At 40.6% G+C, this 18,258-nt stretch overlaps 2 gene segments (V, D, J or C); both read right to left on the bottom strand.

The window, feature by feature from the left end:
* Positions 1-18,258, bottom strand: part of LOC121196834 — a 61,632-nt gene that overhangs the window by 41,649 nt on the left and 1,725 nt on the right.
* Positions 11,184-12,347, bottom strand: LOC121196843. The segment is given in 3 exon segments: positions 11,184-11,247; positions 11,680-11,975; positions 12,095-12,347. Coding segments are annotated over 3 exon segments (360 nt in total).

Consider the following 18,258-nt stretch of genomic DNA (forward strand, 5'->3'; position numbering starts at 1 on the left):
TGAGGAAAGTAAAGGTGGTGATGTCCGGGATCATTTTGACTTTGGAGGAGGAAATAAAATGACTGAAAATACAATGAGCCAACATGTTAGAGCTGTAGGGAGGAAATGACATCAGAATCTCTGCCTTGTTAAACAAACCAAAGAGAAGACATACAAAAGGGAGCTCGGTCTGTCTTCTGTATTGTATTGAGAAAATCCACATGTAGCCTTAATGCTCTCTGCAGTGGCTCAAATCTGAACTGTGAGAAATGCAAAGGGATGAATGAAAATACACTGTTGTGAGATCAGTCTTTATTGTGCGTGTGTAATGAGGGAGGAGGCGCTTACAGTCACCTTCTTGTCGGTGTGTTATCACTGCTCTCTGCTGTTCAGTGTTTTAATTGTGATTCATACAGAACAGATCAGACAGACTCATCTGAGAGGATCTGTTTTACGTTAAACACATTAAAACATTACTTTGACAGTGAAATGACTCAATATATCTGTGTGACTTTATCTGGAGAGTAGAGAGTTGAACCCTCTGTTCTCAAACTGCTCTAATATGTTCATATTACACAGAAACTTTAATAACTTTCTTCATTTTCCTTTAAAGTTACATTTTGTAAATGCGTAATCATAGTTTTCTCATTATCATCATTTAGACAGTAAACAAACCTAATGAAGTAACTGTTATAGTGAGGGCTGCGTCACATGGTTTCAGTGGTTTCCTGCTGGTGTGCCGTTATCTGCTGCTTCATTATGGAGGTTTTTGTATGGCAGAGCCGCCGTCTTTATTACTGTGCATACTTGCTGCTCCGAAATATTCTCCGCTGTCGTCAGGGTGCGACAGGTTCAGGATGTGAAGGTGAGCTGTCGTCTCTCCATCACCGCTCACATTGAAGCGGCCCTGAAATGGCGTCTCAACCTTAGGAGTTTTATAATACACATAGCCAATCAGCTTTAGGGAAGTGTCTCCAGTTGAGCGCTGATACCAGAGAATCGTGTCATAGCTCTGGATTTTATGTGTTAAGCTCAGGCTGATTCCGCTGTTAGGTTTCCAAAACACATCAGCTGGAGTCTGGGACACTTGTTTTTCTTTACTAAGGTAAACACCTGTGAAGAGATTATTTAAAAAAAACAAAGCTAATTAAATAATTACCATAAAGCTAATTAAAGCTAATTAAATAATTGTACACTTGGTGTGGATCACAGATTATTTGGAATCAAACACTGTAAAGAATAAAGGGATCGAATAAATAATTTAATACTTAAACATAAATATTCTACATTCCTCTTCTTTTTTTTTTCTTCATGAATGTATAGTACCTTTAATCCAGACCACCATAATGGTGGGTATGATGAGATGAGACGGCGTCATGTTGAATGTGAAGAGCCGACTAGAGTCTCTGCTGTGTTTTGTGCATCAGGAGGTGCAGGAAGTGATGCAGAGAAATCGGAGCACAGGGACTGCCGTAGAGGAACTCCTTCCTCTCTGTCACAGTGACAGTTTTTGCTGTGTAGAAATATTTCCTGCTGTCCTCAGCGTGCTTTAACTTTCCCTGCGCTGATCAGCTGCAGACTGTTGTGAGTTATTATTAGCAAATGACTTAGAACAGGAGTTTTTTTGGCTTTCAGAAATTAAATTAACAAGCTGTTAATGTGTCTGATGCAGGAAAGTGGAGTGAATGATAAACAAAGATGTCGAGTTGGCAACAAATCAGTCAAACCACAGAGCTCATCTGAGGGTAGTTTAACTTACAATCTGAAGAGGGAGGGGAAGAGGTTTTTGTAGAGAGCAGGTGCGGGGTTGATGTACTGTGCATCACAAGCAGCACAGAAGTACGTTGCTGTGTGTTCGAGTGCTTTTAGTTGGAATATGGAAAGTGAACCGTTTTTTTTTCTCTCCAGTCAGATCTCCAGCCAATTTGAAATGTTTTCTAAACGGCTCTTCCACGCTGTCGTTGTTGAACTGTGCATATCCATATCCAAGAAGTTTCAGACCGTTGTCCCCCGGCGACTGCTGGTACCACAGCATCACTCTGTAGTCACTTTTTCCATGTGTGCAGAAAAGCTGCACATCACCACCGGCCTTCGTGATGAGAGCAGAGGGAGTCTGATGGATCTGAACGCCCAGAGAAATACCTGCTGGATGCACAGTTGGACAGATTATTGATTTAAGAAGTGAAGATAATTGCAGTACGTCTTACTTCACAGTGAAGCAGTTGTTACCTATGAGGAAATAGCAAAAGAGAAATCTAATCATCATGCAGAGATCACCAATGCAGTATCAGTTCACTGATGACAGGGTTTCTGTTGTTTGTGGTTTCTCTCTAAATAGAGTCACATTTAAGGAGGAAACAAGTGTGATGCAGCGAAGAGGCGTGGTTTTATTTAGCTGCATTTAAAACGGATTTCAAAACATGCTCTTTTTTTCACCTGATTCCCCCGCAAAAAAAAAAAAAAAAAAAAACCTGCAGAGAACATTCATCACATTTAAATACAACCACAAAAGCAGGTGCCTGGGAGCAGTTTATTCTCTGTCCTAATCAAAACCGCAGATGGTAAAAAAAATTATGCAAGAGTTTTTGTTCAGTTCATGGGGGATTTTTGTCAGCGTGCTTCTCTAGCTGCACAGTAGTAAACTGCACTCTGCTCTTGTCCTGCGCGTTTGAATATAAGAGAGGCATTCTTCGCTGTACTCCCACTCAGATCCCCAGAGATATTAAAATCCTTTTCGTACGACTCTTCCATTTTGACATCTTTCAAGTACAAGTGTCCGATGAGTTTCATAGCTGTGTCTCCAGGTGAGCGCTGGTACCAGAGCATTACAAAGTAGTCAGTTCTATCATGGCTGCAGAAAATCGTCACTTCACCAGGTTTTGTGATGAGATCAGAGTGAGACTGACGGACGTCAAGTCCCAAACAAACACCTGTACGAGAAACAAAAAAGAACTTCTTTACATTGCCAGAGATAGTGACCTGAAATAAAAACATTTCCATATTCAGTGGAGATAATACTTGTTCAAGTTTTCACCTGACAGGCAACAGAAAATTAGAAGATAGCTCATTTTGTCCTTGTCAACATGGAACAATCATGACACATAAAACTATGGGAATGAACTAATGGCTCCACAGAGACGACTCAGGTTTAAATAGGAGATGGAAGTGATGAAGAAACTCCATCACTGTACAGTAGAAGATGCAGATCGCTGGGAGGAGTTTTCTCCCTGAGCACAGAGTCAGGTTTGAAGTTTGTGTGACTGTGGCATCAGCAGAGAACAAAGCTACAGGTTGTAGTGAGAAAACCATTTATTGGTAGGCTACAGTACAAACAAGGTAACAGTTGAAAATAAACTCTTTTTACTAGATCATGGTTTACATAATGTGTAGAGCACAGGCAGCCCCTGTAGGATATGTGAAATACAGTATTTCACAGCATTGACACTGTCCAAGGATGTCTTACTGCATCTACATAGTGTAGTGATGAGGATGTGCCTTTGCGACTCCTGGTGGCAGAAAAGAAAACATGTCTGCTTTCATAAGGCTGGAGGGTCGTCCCTGCTGTTGGTGGTGGTGTAGCTGCACTTATTTTTGCTCATCAGATTGATATCATAAGTTTCTTTCCTGGTTATGTGAACTGGACCTAAATAATTGAAAATAAAACAATTGAACAGGAAGAGAGTCACATTAGTTAAATCTGATATGATTGTGTCAAACCATCATGCAACCACAAAAGCAGGTGTCTGAGAGTTTTGTCTCTATCAAAACCAGTGGTGATAAATGTTTGTGTAGAGTTTTTGTTCAGTTCATGGGGGATTTTTGTCAGCGTGCTTCTCTAGCTGCACAGTAGTAAACTGCACTCTGCTCTTGTCCTGCGCGTTTGAATACAAGAGAAGCATTCTTCGCTGTACTCCCACCCAGATCCCCAGAGATATTAAAATCCTTTTCATACGACTCTTCCATTTTGACATCTTTCCAGTACAAGTATCCGATGAGTTTCATAGCTGTGTCTCCAGGTGAGCGCTGGTACCAGAGCATCATCCTATAATCAGTTTTATCATGGCTGCAGAAAATCTTCACTTCACGATCAGGTTTTGTGATGAGATCAGAGTGAGACTGACGGACCTCAAGACCCAAACATACACCTGTACGAGAAACAAAAAAGAACTTCTTTACATTGCCAGAGATAGTGACCTGAAATAAAAACATTTCTATATTCAGTGGAGATAATACTTGTTCAAGTTTTCACCTGACAGGCAACAGAAAATTAGAAGATAGCTCATTTTGTCCTTGTCAACATGGAACAATCATGACACATAAAACTATGAGAATGAACTAATGGCTCCACAGAGACGACTCAGGTTTAAATAGGAGATGGAAGTGATGAAGAAACTCCGTCACTGTACAGTAGAAGATGCAGACTGCTGGGAGGAGTTTTCTCCCTGAGTTAGTGTGTGTTCTCCCTAAGTTTCTTTCCTGGTTATATGACCTGGACCTAAATAACTTCCCTACCTGAACTGAAAATGAAACAATTGAACAGGAGGAGATTCACATTAGTTAAATCTGATATGATTGTTTCAAACCATCATGCAACCACAAAAGCAGGTGTCTGAGAGTTTTTTCTATATCAAAGCCAATGGTGATAAATGTTTGTGTAGAGTTTTTGTTCAGTTCAGGGGGGATTTCTGTCAACGTGCTTTGCTAGCTGCACAGTAGTAAACTGCACTCTGCTCTTGTCCTGTAACTTGGATGTTTAGAGATCCGTTCTTTCCTGTATCTCCACCCAAGTCTCCAGAGATATCGAAATGTTCTTTATACGTCTCCTCGATTGTGGCAGTTGTGTAGTGCAAGTATCCGATGAGTTTCATAGCTGTGTCTCCAGGTGAGCGCTGGTACCAGAGCATCACCCTATAGTCAGTTTTATCATGGCTGCAGAAAATCGTCACTTTGAGTCCAGATTTTGTGACAAGATCAGAGGGAGACTGACGGACCTCAAGACCCAGACAAAAACCTAGAGTAAGAGAATGGAAACAAGACTTTAATTACATTGTGAAGAAATTTAAAATGAAACTCCATATTTATGAGAACTAATTGTATTTGAAAACATTATTATTGTTACCTGATAGGCAACAGAAAAAAAGAAAGCAGATCATGTTGACTTCATCAGTATAAAACCGTTACTCAGAAGTCCTCAGAAAGCGTTGGGATCTCGTATCAGATCAGTGAGCAACAGAGATTCAACTGATGTCTCTGCTGAGCTGATGAAGGCTTGAAAAGGAAAGGGAAGTGAAAACATCACTGTGTACTGGCTGGTAGAGAGGAAAGCGTCCATTGTATGAGTTTGGTACTTCTCAACACCCAGATTTAAAAACATTTAACTGTAAGCCCTCTTCTTAACTCCCTCCCCTCTAAACCAGCTACTTTAAATGTCTCAGTGATGCTGAAGAGTATTTCTGGAGCTCCAACACCACCTACTGGGCAGATATAAAAGTCAAAATTAGGTTTCTAATACATCCAATTTATTGGCAAGCAGTTTTTGTTCAGCTGCTCAAGCTTCTCACATCACTGTGTTTGCTGACAGCACAAAAATACACAGCGCTGTCGTCAAGCTGCAGGTTGTTCACAGTAAGAGCCCCGTTCTCTACAGTATCTTTGATGGCTGAATATTTGGTTTGAGGGTTCCCTCCATAGTCTGCCTTTCCTCCATAAACTGTGTAGACAATGAGGGTCATCATCTCCCCTGGACGCTGCCTGTACCAGTACATCTGGTTATGACCAGCATCTTTGTTGTGGCTGCAGTTCATCTCTGCGGATTTGGACACATAATTCCAGCTGATTTCAGGGTATTGGGTCACACCCTGGCAGTGAACTGTGCGGAGAAAACACAAAAGTCAGACATTAAAAAACAGTTTGTTCCAACAAGTTAAATTTTTATTGTTTTATGTTGAGAGGCCACGCGTAGGTCTCACTCAGCTTGAATTTCCATGTCAGTAAATACACAAGACAACAATAAATACTCTCACACTGCACACAAATAAATTTTTGTTCTTGTACCTTGAAGCCACAGAGACGAGACTGCAAATGTGACGAGCATTCGAGCCATCTTACTGATTACCATAAAATGAGACGCAGCCACGGCAGGCATTGCCCACTGAACATCTGAGGCTGCTTTTTATTACGAGGGGAAGCACCTCCCATTATAATCTATGATCTTGATCAACATTGGTTAGAATGGCTTATCCCAGGTGCAAAGGGCTGTGAGCTGTAATACAGAGAATAAAAACATGTGATGTGCAGGTTTTTGTACTGAGGAGCAGTGATATGAAGCACTGTGTAAACTAGCAGCACAGAAATACACTGCACTGCTGTTCAGGTTGAGTTCATCAATTGTCAATGTGGATGTCTCTCCTTTATTTGCATTCCCATCAATCTTTACAGACAGTCCAGCCTCAGGGTATCCACTGGTTGCAAAAATGTATCCGAGGAACTGTAATTGTCTGTTCTCTAATTGCTTGTACCAGAGGATTCGATTATAGTTGTCAATAGTGTGTGAACAGTTGATTTTGGCTGTTTCTCCTGTTGGCTTGTACATATCAGCTGGAGTCTGATGGACCTGGTCACTGAGAGAAGAACCTGTGGAAAAGTTATCAACAAAATATCAGGCAAAATGTTGAAACTTAAAAAAATAAAAAAGTTCTCAAAATATTTTTTTGACATTACCTGAAACCAGAGCATTGTTAAAAGTCATGCTCAGTAATAAGATAATCATTTTGTGTTCTCCGAGTGTTTGGTTAAACCTTGATGCTATGAATCAGTGAATCAGTGTGTTTTCCTCAGTGTATCAGCAGTTATACAGATTATTTCCTGCATCGTTTCTGAGACAACTCTCCTGTCAGCAAAATAAACACGAGCTCTGTAGGTGGGTGGTGTCAGTTTATCCTCTTCCTTTTAACATCATAACCATCATGTCAACTCCCACTACACACCACTGATTCAGGATAGCAGAATATAGATATAGCACCACCAAGTGAGAGGAAGGAACACAGGTGTACGGGGCTGTGAGCTGATGAAAAAGGGTGATGTGCAGGTTTTTGTACTGAGGAGCAGTGATATGAAGCACTGTGTAAACTAGCAGCGCAGAAATACACTGCACTGCTGTTCAGGCTGAGTTTATCAGTTGTTAATGTGGATGTCTCTCCTTTATTTGCATTCCCATCAATCTTTACAGACAGTCCATCCTCAGGGTTTCCACTGGTTGCTAAGATGTATCCGAGGAACTGTAGTTGTCTGTTCTCTAATTGCTTGTACCAGAGGATTTGATTATAGCTGTCAATAGTGTGTGAACAGCTGATTTTGGCTGTTTCTCCTGGTTTGGTGTAAATGCTGGCTGGAGTCTGATGGACTTGGTCACTGAGAGAAGAACCTGTGGAAAATATCCACCAAAATACAAAATGAGTGTGAACACTGTTAAATTGCTATAAAAAAAAAGTAAAATAAAGCTAAAACACAGCTGAGATAGCAGCACATTACCTGAAACCAGAACAGTGTTAAAAGTCACGCTCAGTAATAAGATAATCATTTTGTGTTCTCCGAGTGTTTGGTTAAACCTTGATGCTATGAATCAGTGTGTTTTCCTCAGTGTATGAGCAGTTATACAGATTATTTCCTACCTCGTTTCTGTGACAACTCTCCTGTCACAGAACACAAGCTCTGTAGGTGGGTGGTGTCGGTTTATCCTCTTCCTTTTAACATCATAACCATCATGTCAACTCCCACTACACTAACAGAATACAGATATAGCACCACCAAGTGAGAGGAAGGAACACAGGTGTACGGGGCTGTGAGCTGATGAAAAAGGGTGATGTGCAGGTTTTTGTACTGAGGAGCAGTGATATGAAGCACTGTGTAAACTAGCAGCGCAGAAATACACTGCACTGCTGTTCAGGCTGAGTTTATCAGTTGTTAATGTGGATGTCTCTCCTTTATTTGCATTCCCATCAATCTTTACAGACAGTCCAGCCTCAGGGTTTCCACTGGTTGCAAAAATGTATCCCAGGAACTGTAGTTGTCTGTTCTCTAATTGCTTGTACCAGAGGATTTGATTATAGCTGTCAATAGTGTGTGAACAGCTGATTTTGGCTGTTTCTCCTGGTTTGGTGTAAATGCTGGCTGGAGTCTGATGGACTTGGTCACTGAGAGAAGAACCTGTGGAAAATATCCACCAAAATACAAAATGAGTGTGAACACTGTTAAATTGCTATAAAAAAAAAGTAAAATAAAGCTAAAACACAGCTGAGATAGCAGCACATTACCTGAAACCAGAACAGAGTTAAAAGTCACGCTCAGTAATAAGATAATCATTTTGCGTTGCTTTGAATCAGTGTGTTCTTCAGTGTATCAGCAGTTATACAGACTGTGTCCAACCTCCTTTTTGAGAAGACTCTCTTATCAGCAAACCAACATGAAGTCACTGATTGGGTGGTGTCATAGCGATTCCTCCTCCCCTTAACATCATAATCATCATGTGAACTGCCACCAGATACCGCTGGTTCAAAATGGTCATGGTAATGATATACTACCACCAAAAGAGATGAAGGAACACAGGTGCAAGGGGCTGTGAGCTGTAATACAGAGAATACAAATGTTCGATGTGCAGGTTTTTGTACAGAGGAGCAGAGTTATGAAGTACTGTGTAGACTAGCAGCACAGAAGTACACTGCACTGCTGTTCAGACCAAGTATTTTAATTGTTAATGTGCAGGTCTGGTCTTTATCTGCACTCCCATCCATCTGGACACCCAGTTCACTTTCTGGGTTTCCATTGTTTTTATACATGTATCCCAGGAACTGTAGTCTTTTATTCTTTGACTGCTTGTACCAGAGGATTCGATCATAGTTGTCAATACTGTGTGAGCATTTGATTTCAGCGCTTTCTCCTGGTTTCTTGTACATGTCAGCTTGAGGCTGGTTGACTTTGTCACTGAGAGAAGAACCTGTGGAAAAAAAAAAAAAGATCACCCAAGCATCAGACAACATAGAACGTGAACATAAAAACCGGAGTGAAAAACACAGCTGAGATATTAGAACTGTAGGAGACTGGTTGTACAGAAGCACATTTATAAACTAATTTTGTTAAAAAAGAAAAAAAAATCTTAAAATTATTTTGATGACATTACCTGAAACCAGAACAGTGTTAAAAGCCACACTTAGTAAAAAGACAATCATTTTATGTTCTCTGAGTGTTTGGTTCTGTTGAAGGGTATAAGATAATCATTTTGTTGCTGCAATGAATGAAGCAGTTATACTGCAGTATTTCCAACCTCGTCATCACGTGGGCGGTGTCATTGTGCGTCCTCTTCTTTTTAAAAACTGTAACTGTCATGTCAAGTACAGCCTCACACCACTGGCTCCGTATATAGATCTGAGTAATGACATCCTGAGGAGGGCTTACAGGTGTGAGACACAGGGCTGCAATGCAGAGGAGACAAAAGCGTGATGTTCACGTTTTTGTACTGAGGAGCAGAGATAAGCAGCACTGTGGTAACTAGCAGCACAGAAGTACACTGCACTGCTGTTCAGGCTGTTGAGCCTTTCAATTGTTAAGGTGCAGATCTGGTTCTTACTTGCACCTCCATTCATCTTCACACCCACTCCATCCTCTGGAACTCCATTAGTATAATACATGTATCCCAGGAGCTGTAGTCCGTCATCCTTTGACTGCTTGTACCAAAGGATTTGATCATACCTGTCATCACTGTGTGAACAGTTGATTTCGGCTGTTTTTCCTGGATTGCTGTAGATGTCAGCTGGAGTCTGGTGGACTTTGTCGCTGAGTGAAGAACCTGTGGAAAAAACATCAACAAAAACCACACTACGATGTGCCGTCATGGAATATGAGGGTGAAACCTCAGGAATGTTGAAGTAAAGGAAGACTCAGCGGGAGTTTTAAATAACAGCCCGTGAATAGAGCTGTGACATTACCTGACATCAGTATGATATTAAAGGTTATGCCGAGGACAGTGATCATCTTATTGTGTTTCTTGATGGACGTTAAGAACCTTCTTGTTATCAGTGCTGTGTTTTCATCACGGTAGATGCGCTTCTGCTGAATATTCTCACCTCTCTTTCTCGGTAGCCCCTCCCATCAGGAAAACAAACAGTTTTTTGTTGGGTGGTGTCGTAATGCATCGCCCCCCCCCCTCGATATAGTACACACTACAGCCATGCTATACTGCCACCTAATGGAAGGAAACAAAATAACAAGGACCTGAAATGAACCCTGTAACCCTGGCATAACCGTACAGTATACAGTACTAATGTCTGAGTTCTGCTGTTCATATTTTACTACCAGTTATGGCTGGGTCCCTGTTCCGGGTGAACAGTATGAGAAACATGCATCATGTAGATGTAGTTAGTCTGTCTATAAAATGACCTCAGTTAACCTATTTAAGATGTTTTCCTCTTGTCACAGCTGAGGCACAATACGTAATTGTTCGAATCTTTGCAGTGTGATGATTGTTCTTCTGTATGTGAGCTTGAAACAAATGCATTCTTACAGTTTTATGTGTTACACATTTGGTAATGTCTGAACACTCTTTATTTTAATATTACAGAATGAGAACATAAGTTCATGTTCTGTGTGCTACTTTTATTTTTCTCCTACCAAAATTAGGAAGGAGTAGGTTTGACAGTTTAATGGCATTAAAACAGTTACAAAAATAAAAATGTACACAGTGTAAAACCAACAGGTAAATGATTAAAATATAACACAATCAAAGAGCAGCTCAGTAAATAAATATATAATAAACATATGATATTGAATGACAACCAAGACACTTTAGTGCAATTACAAATACTTGGTCTTGAGCTTCCTCGATATTCCATCAAAATAACTGTTGTCTTCTATCCACTGACACCAGTAGTTAGGTATTTGTGCAGCTGTCAGAGTCACCTGTATCACTGTGTTTACTCACAGCACAGAAATACACTCCACTGTCCTCAGGCTGCAGGGTCGTCACAGTTAAAGACCCAGTCTTAGCATCGTTCTTCTTTGCTGGAAATTTCTCCTCAGTGAAGTCACTTTCATATTTATGTGCGGAATTTTGACTAGTGAAAACGATTTGCTCCATTGTCTTCCCTGGCAGCTGTCTGTACCAGTACATCTGAAAAAAAGTATCATCCTTAGTGTGACTGCAGTCCATTGTGGCGGATTTACCCTCGTCCACCCACAGCAGAGGAGTCTGGGTGACATCGCTGCCATCAGTTAAACCTGCGGGGGTAAAAAAAAAAAAAAAGGTTGAATAACCAGCAGTGACTCTATTTTCTCTTGCAGACAGAATAATCATAATTAAATTTCTGTGAATTTATATGTGCTATAAAGAAGAGACAAAGTTAGATAGTTTCTCCTCCTTCAGTTTAATCCTCTGTGTCATAATGTACCGTACCTACAGTACAGAGCAGAGCTGCAGAGAGTTTGATCAGACCAGCTGTGATCATCATTGTGTTCTGAGCTCAGTGAACCACAGTCAGTGTCTGTGTGGTGGGAGGTGTGACGTTACATCAGAGATATGAAGGGTTGAATATGGGAGGGGTGCTGCTGTATAATGCATAATGTGATTTTGCCCGACGTGCCCCGACAGTACAGAGTTTCTGGGGTTTTTGTTCAGCTTTCACATGTGTCTGCGTCACTGTGTTTACTCACAGCACAGAAATACAAGCCTTTATCTTCTGGCCCCAGATTCTTCACTGTGAACGTCCCACTGTAAGGGTCAGCCTTGGTGGCTGAGAATTTCTCTTTTCTCTCATTTCCAAAGTCGTGATCTTTGTTAGCTGTTGTTGTGAACACAATTAGTTTCATGTTTTCTCCAGGCAGCTGTTTGTACCAGTACATCTGGTTGTAGTCGAAATTCTTGGTGTGGTTGCAGTGTATTGTTGCATTTTCACCCTCCTTTGTCCATAGTATGGATGTTTGTGTGACATCACTCCCATCAATGAGACCTGTGTGTATAAATAGTAGTAATCGTAAAACATTTTTAAAAACATTTTAAAGTAAACTACTGCCATCCCTAAAATAAAAAGTTAACTCTGTAAAGCAGTGAGTTCTTACTGTAAATCACCTTTAATCCAAAGCAGAAATATCAAAAAGCTGAGGCGACCATGTTTCATCATGTCCATGTTATCAAAGTCAGAGTCTCAGACACAACTGTTAGTGTAGTTACAGAGGTAGAAAGAGTTTGTAGGTGGGAGTGTCAGGTGGCAGCGCGTGACGTCTGATCCTGCAGCTGTATCAAAAGCCTCACGGTGAATTGTAGTGTAATTGGGAGTATTTGTGGTGCTTGAGGTCCCCCTGCAGCACATGAGACACAGGGATAGAGGGTTTTTGTTCATCTGCTAGGTATGTCTGGATCACTGTGTTGACTCACAGCACAGAAATACAAGCCTTGATCATCTGGCACCAGATTCTTTACTGTGAACGTCCCGCTCTCAGGGTCAGACTTGGTAGTTGAATATTTGTCATCCTTGAAGTCCGGTTCAAAGTCAGGTTTTGTGTTTGCAATTGTAAAAACAATTTGTTTCATGGTTTCTCCTGGGAGCTGTCTGGACCAGTACATCTGGTAATAGGTAGCACCCTTGGTGTGGCTGCAGTTTATTGTGGCATCTTCACCCTTGTTTTTCCACAGTATGGGTGTCTGGGTCACCTCATTACCACCAGTTAGACCTGTGTGTTTAACAGGAAAAGTTAACAACTGTAAACATTTTGAATTTGGCTGTTACCCAAAACCATTTCCACTAAAATAACTAACTAAATGAAAAACATGAAATGGTAATTTACTGTAAACTTCTAATATTATATAGTTCAATTTATTATAAATTACCTGAAGTCCACAGCAAAAAGACTGACAGTATAAGGAGATTGTGTTTGTCAATGATAATATCCATGTTCTCTCATACAGAAACTGAATCTCATTCTAGTACATATATATATATAGAGAGAGAGAGAGACAGAGAGAGACGGAGAGAAAGATGGGAGTGTCACTGAATTAAAATTATGTACTACATGGAAGAAAAGCTGGTACTGTAGGTCCCCCTACAGTTCATCCCTGCCATTCTGATCATTTGACACAAACATTGGCTGAGGAGGACAGATTTTATTATCTGATGATCTTAAGAACAGAAGGTATGAGGATGTGAGTAAAAGTATAACTTATGATCAGGTCTCATTTTGAGATTCTTGACATGGATGTTTCATTTTTCAACAGGAGGACTGAAAAAAGACGATAGCAAGCAAAATAGTTTGGGTGTCTGTCTTTTATCAATCCAAACATTATGTTCTGCACATCCAAGGATGGCAAAGACTGCACAGTACATTGCTGAACTGTGTGCCTGTATTATGACCTGACGGGGTCAGAGCTGTGTCAAAAGAGTTGATAAAAATCTTCAAAGGCTTGGTTTAGCTGGAGGCTGGCTGCAGGTGTTCATGTACTTGAACATTTTGTGTCTGTCTGGTGTCAGGCTGACTTGAGTGTTTTTGTATTGACGCGAGGGGAATCTGCAGAACTGTGCTACCGAGCAGCACAGAAATACACACCACTGTCACTTAATGAAAGATTGGAAATGGTGAGGTGTGAGCTTGTTCGGCCATCTCCATCGAAGCTGATTTTTCCTTGTATGTCTGTCTCAGGGTTTGGAAGGTTCAGATTTAGATATCCCAGAAACTTTAGAGCCTTGTGTTCATCTTGTTTGTACCAGAGAATGTTGTCATAATTTGTTATACTGTGTGAACAGCTGATCTCTCTGTCAACAGACTGATTAGTTCTCTTAATGATGAATGGAGGTGTTTGGTCCACACGTTTGGTGTCAGAGGCACCTGTGGAAAAAGAAGACATGAGATTTTAAACACAGAAATCATTAACTTTGCATTGTCTTGCTCTGGAGTGTTCTTGTTGTTCTCACCCTTATTTCCTGGCAGATGAAGGAAACAAAACATAAAGAGCATGAAGATCATGTTAAAGAAGTTAAGATGTGAGACTCCACTATCAGCTCTCCTTTAAGGGTCCTGTCAGTTCACAACCTGTGGACGAGAGTGCATCAGTGTTACAGTATAATGCAAAGGGGAGGTGTCAGAGAGGCATAGCTTTAACTTTCTGAGCTGGGGGAGCAGTGTTATGTTGATACAGTAGTTAATGGAAGTGTAGGTCGTTAGTGTCATTTCATTTGCTGAGGTTTGTTTCCCCCTGCTGGAGTGAAAAATACTGTAGGCTGCCTCAGTAAAGGCGTCACTCACACGATGGCTGATAGATGTTTTCTATCAGCTCGTAATGGTTTTGATGTTCCACGTGTGTCTTTATTGTGAATAATAATGACTGATATATGTTCAAACAGTCAAATTATGAAAAACAAATATTAAATATGTATTCTACTGTGTCAACCAATATTAACTTGCATGTGTTATTCTGCAGTTTCAGTGTTGCACTCGAGGTTCCATTACAGTAGAGATTAATAACTTTGGAAACAGCTGTGCCAATAGTGCATTGAGGTTTTTGTTCAGCTTTCACATGTGTCTGTGTCACTGTGTTTACTCACAGCACAGAAATACAAGCCTTTATCTTGTGGAACCACCTTCTTCACTGTGAACGTCCCAGTCTCAACATCAGGCTTGGTGGCTGAGAATTTCTCTTTGCTGAAGTTTCCAAAGTCGTGATCTTGTTTTCCTATCATTGTGAACACAATTAGTTTCATGTTTTCTCCAGGCAACTGTCTGTACCAGTACATCTGGTTATAGCTAGCATCCTTGGTGTGTCTGCAGTGCATTGTTGCGTCTTCACCCTCTTTTTTCCACAGTATGTCGTCCTGGGTGACATCACTCCCATTGATAAATCCTGTGGACATAACAGTAAATATTACTGCAACATATTTATAGTATTGTGGTTCATAAAATATTCTCTGACATCTTCTCCAACAGGATATGAGCTAAATCTTAGAATGTAAACCTGTGTCCACACCTGATTTAGTAGTTAATTACCTGGAGTCCACAGCAGAAAGACTGACAATCTGAGGAGGCCTTGTTTAATGATGAGCTCCATGTTCTGACCCAAACTGCCAGAGTCTCATGTAGTTACAGAGATATGAGGAGCTGCCTGTGGGAGTGTCACTGCATCGTGTGAACTGATCCTGTGAGCTGCCTCATACAAATCTGCACTGACATTTAAAGTGTAGTATCAGTGGTAGTGGAGGTCCCCCTACAGTACATCACTCCCCTGTAGATTAGTTGTACTTTAGACCAGTAACAGTGACAAGTTACAGGCCAGATTTGATGCTATCATTTATTTTGTGATTTGAAGACATTTTTAAAACATTAGATGGATGACTTTGAATTGATGTGTCTCATGTTCTTAACAAGGCTTTTACTCAGTCACTAGTTACACCTGAAGCAAACTGCATTGGGCAGACAAGTCTGAGATGCAGGTTTATCATGAGATCTGTAGCATATACTTTATAATTCAAGGATTCAATTGACAGAAGATTAATTTTAAACTAGTTTAGAGTGAATTCCTGAAGACAAACTTAATTTTGAACCTCATAAATAGTGTCGTGTCAGAGGAGGTCAAAATTGTGTCAAACAGTAGATAAAAATCTTCAAAGGCTTGGTTTAGATGGAGGCTGGCTGCAGGTGTTCAGGTGCCTGAATATTTTATCTGTCTGAGGTTTGTTACTGACTTGATGGTTTTTGTATTGACATGAGGGGAATCTGCAGAACTGTGCTACCGAGCAGCACAGAAATACACACCACTGTCACTTAATGAAAGATTGGAAATGGTGAGGCTTGAGTTTTTTCGGCCATCTCCATCGAAGCTGATTTTTCCTTTTATGTCGGTCTCGGGGTATGGGAAGTTCCCATTTATATATCCCAGAAACTTTAGAGCCTTGTGTTTCTCTTGTTTGTACCAGAGAATGTCGTTATAATTTGCTATACTGTGTGAACAGCTGATCTCTCTGTCAACAGACTGATTCATTTTCTTAATGATGAACGGAGGTGTTTGGTCCACACGTTTGGTGTCAGAGGCACCTGTGGAAAAAGAAGACATGAGATTTTAAACACAGAAATCATTAACTTTGCATTGTCTTGCTCTGGAGTGTTCTTGTTGTTCTCACCCTTATTTCCTGGCAGATGAAGGAAACAAAATATAAAGAGCATGAAGATCATGTTAAAGAAGTTAAGATGTGAGACTCCACTATCAGCTCTCCTTTAAGGGTCCTGTTAGTTCACAACCTGTGGACGAGAGTGCATCAGTATTACAGTATAATGCAAAGGGGAGGTGTCAGAGAGGCATAGCTTTAACTTTCTGAGCTGGGGGAGCAGTGTTATGTTGATACAGTAGTTAATGGAAGTGTAGGTCGTTAGTCTCATTTCATTTGCTGAGGTTTGTTTCCCCCTGCTGGAGTGAAAAATACTGTAGGCTGCCTCAGTAAAGGCGTCACTCACACGATGGCTGATAGATGTTTGGGTTCAGTTGTGCAGTTTGTGGAAGTGTCACAGATTTTGGATGGTTCTGTTCTGGAGAGAATATCTTTGGCCAGTATTTGTAAAATTTATTTCCTTAGGAGATGATTTGTACTGATCACAGGCACAAAGACATTACACAGTAATTACAATTAAATTAGTTCATTTTGTTTGTTGCTTGTTCTCAATCAGCTTGTAATTGTTTAGGTTTTCCACGAGTCTCTTTATCTTGATAAACAATTATTTATATACTTTTAAACAGTCAAATTATGAAAATCGATAAAAAATCTTAAAAACTGAAATTATTTTGTCAACCAGTTTTAATATAAATGTGTTATTATGTAATGTCAGTGTGGCTGTCAAAATCCCATTCCAGTACATGAGATTAATCATTTTGGAAACAGCTGTGCCAATAGTGCACTGAGGTTTTTGTTCAGCTTTCACATGTGCCTGTGTCACTGTGTTGGCTCACAGCACAGAAATACAAGCCTTTATCTTGTGGAACCAGTTCCTTCACTGTGAACGTCCCAGTCTGAGCATCAGGCTTGGTGGCTGAGAATTTCTCTTTGCTGAAGTTTCCAAAATCGTGATCTTCTTTTGTTGTTGTTGTTGTGAACACAATTAGTTTCATGTTTTCTCCAGGCAGCTGTCTGTACCAGTACATCTGGTAATAAAGGTCACCTTTGGTGTGTCTGCAGTGTATTGTTGCGTCTTCACCCTCTTTTTTCCACAGTATGTCGTCCTGGGTGACATCACTCCCATCGATAAATCCTGTGGACATAACAGTAAATATTACTGCAACATATTTATAGTATTGAGGTTCATAAAATATTCTCTGACATCTTCTCCAACAGGACATGAGCTAAATCTTAGAATGTAAACCTGTGTCCACACCTGATTTAGTAGTTCATTACCTGGAGTCCACAGCAGAAAGACTGACAATCTGAGGAGGCCTTGTTTAATGATGATCTCCATGTTCTGACCCAAACTGCCAGAGTCTCATGTAGTTACAGAGATATGAGGAGCTGCCTGTGGGAGTGTCACTGCATCGTGTGAACTGATCCTGTGAGCTGCCTCATACAAATCTGCACTGACATTGTAGTGTAGTATCAGTGGTAGTGGAGGTCCCCCTACAGTACATCACTCCCCTGTAGATTAGTTGTACTTTAGATCAGTAACAGTGACAAGTTAGAGGCCAGATTTGATGCCACCATGTATTTTTGTGATTTGAAGACATTTTTAAAACATTAGATGGATGACTTTGAATTGATGTGTCTCATGTTCTTGACACGGCTTTTACTCAGTCACTAGTTACACCTGAAGCAAACTGCATTGGGCAGACAAGTTCAGGTCTGAGACTCTTGTTAGTTCACCAGCTTTATCTGCAGCAATTAGTCCTGAAATCACTTGACCGAAACCTAATTGAAGATTTTTATTTACTGTTTGATTAGACTTCTCTGACACTGTGCTATGTGTGAGGTTTGAAATAGATTTTTCTTTCAGCAATCCACTGAACAATAGTTGCCAAAGGCCTGGTTTAGATGGAGGCTGGCTGCAGGTGTTCAGGGGCTTGAACATCTTTTCTGTCTGAGGTTTGTTACTGACTTGATGGTTTTTGTATTGACATGAGGGGAATCTGCAGAACTGTGCTAACTAGCAGCACAGAAATACACACCACTGTCACTTAATGAAAGATTGGAAATGGTGAGGCGTGAGTATTTATTGCCATCTCCATCAAAGCTGATTTTTCCTCTCACGTCATCCTCAGGCTTTGGTTCC

This window comes from Toxotes jaculatrix, chromosome 17 (genome assembly GCF_017976425.1).
Source record: "Toxotes jaculatrix isolate fToxJac2 chromosome 17, fToxJac2.pri, whole genome shotgun sequence".
Classification (NCBI taxonomy): domain Eukaryota; kingdom Metazoa; phylum Chordata; class Actinopteri; family Toxotidae; genus Toxotes; species Toxotes jaculatrix.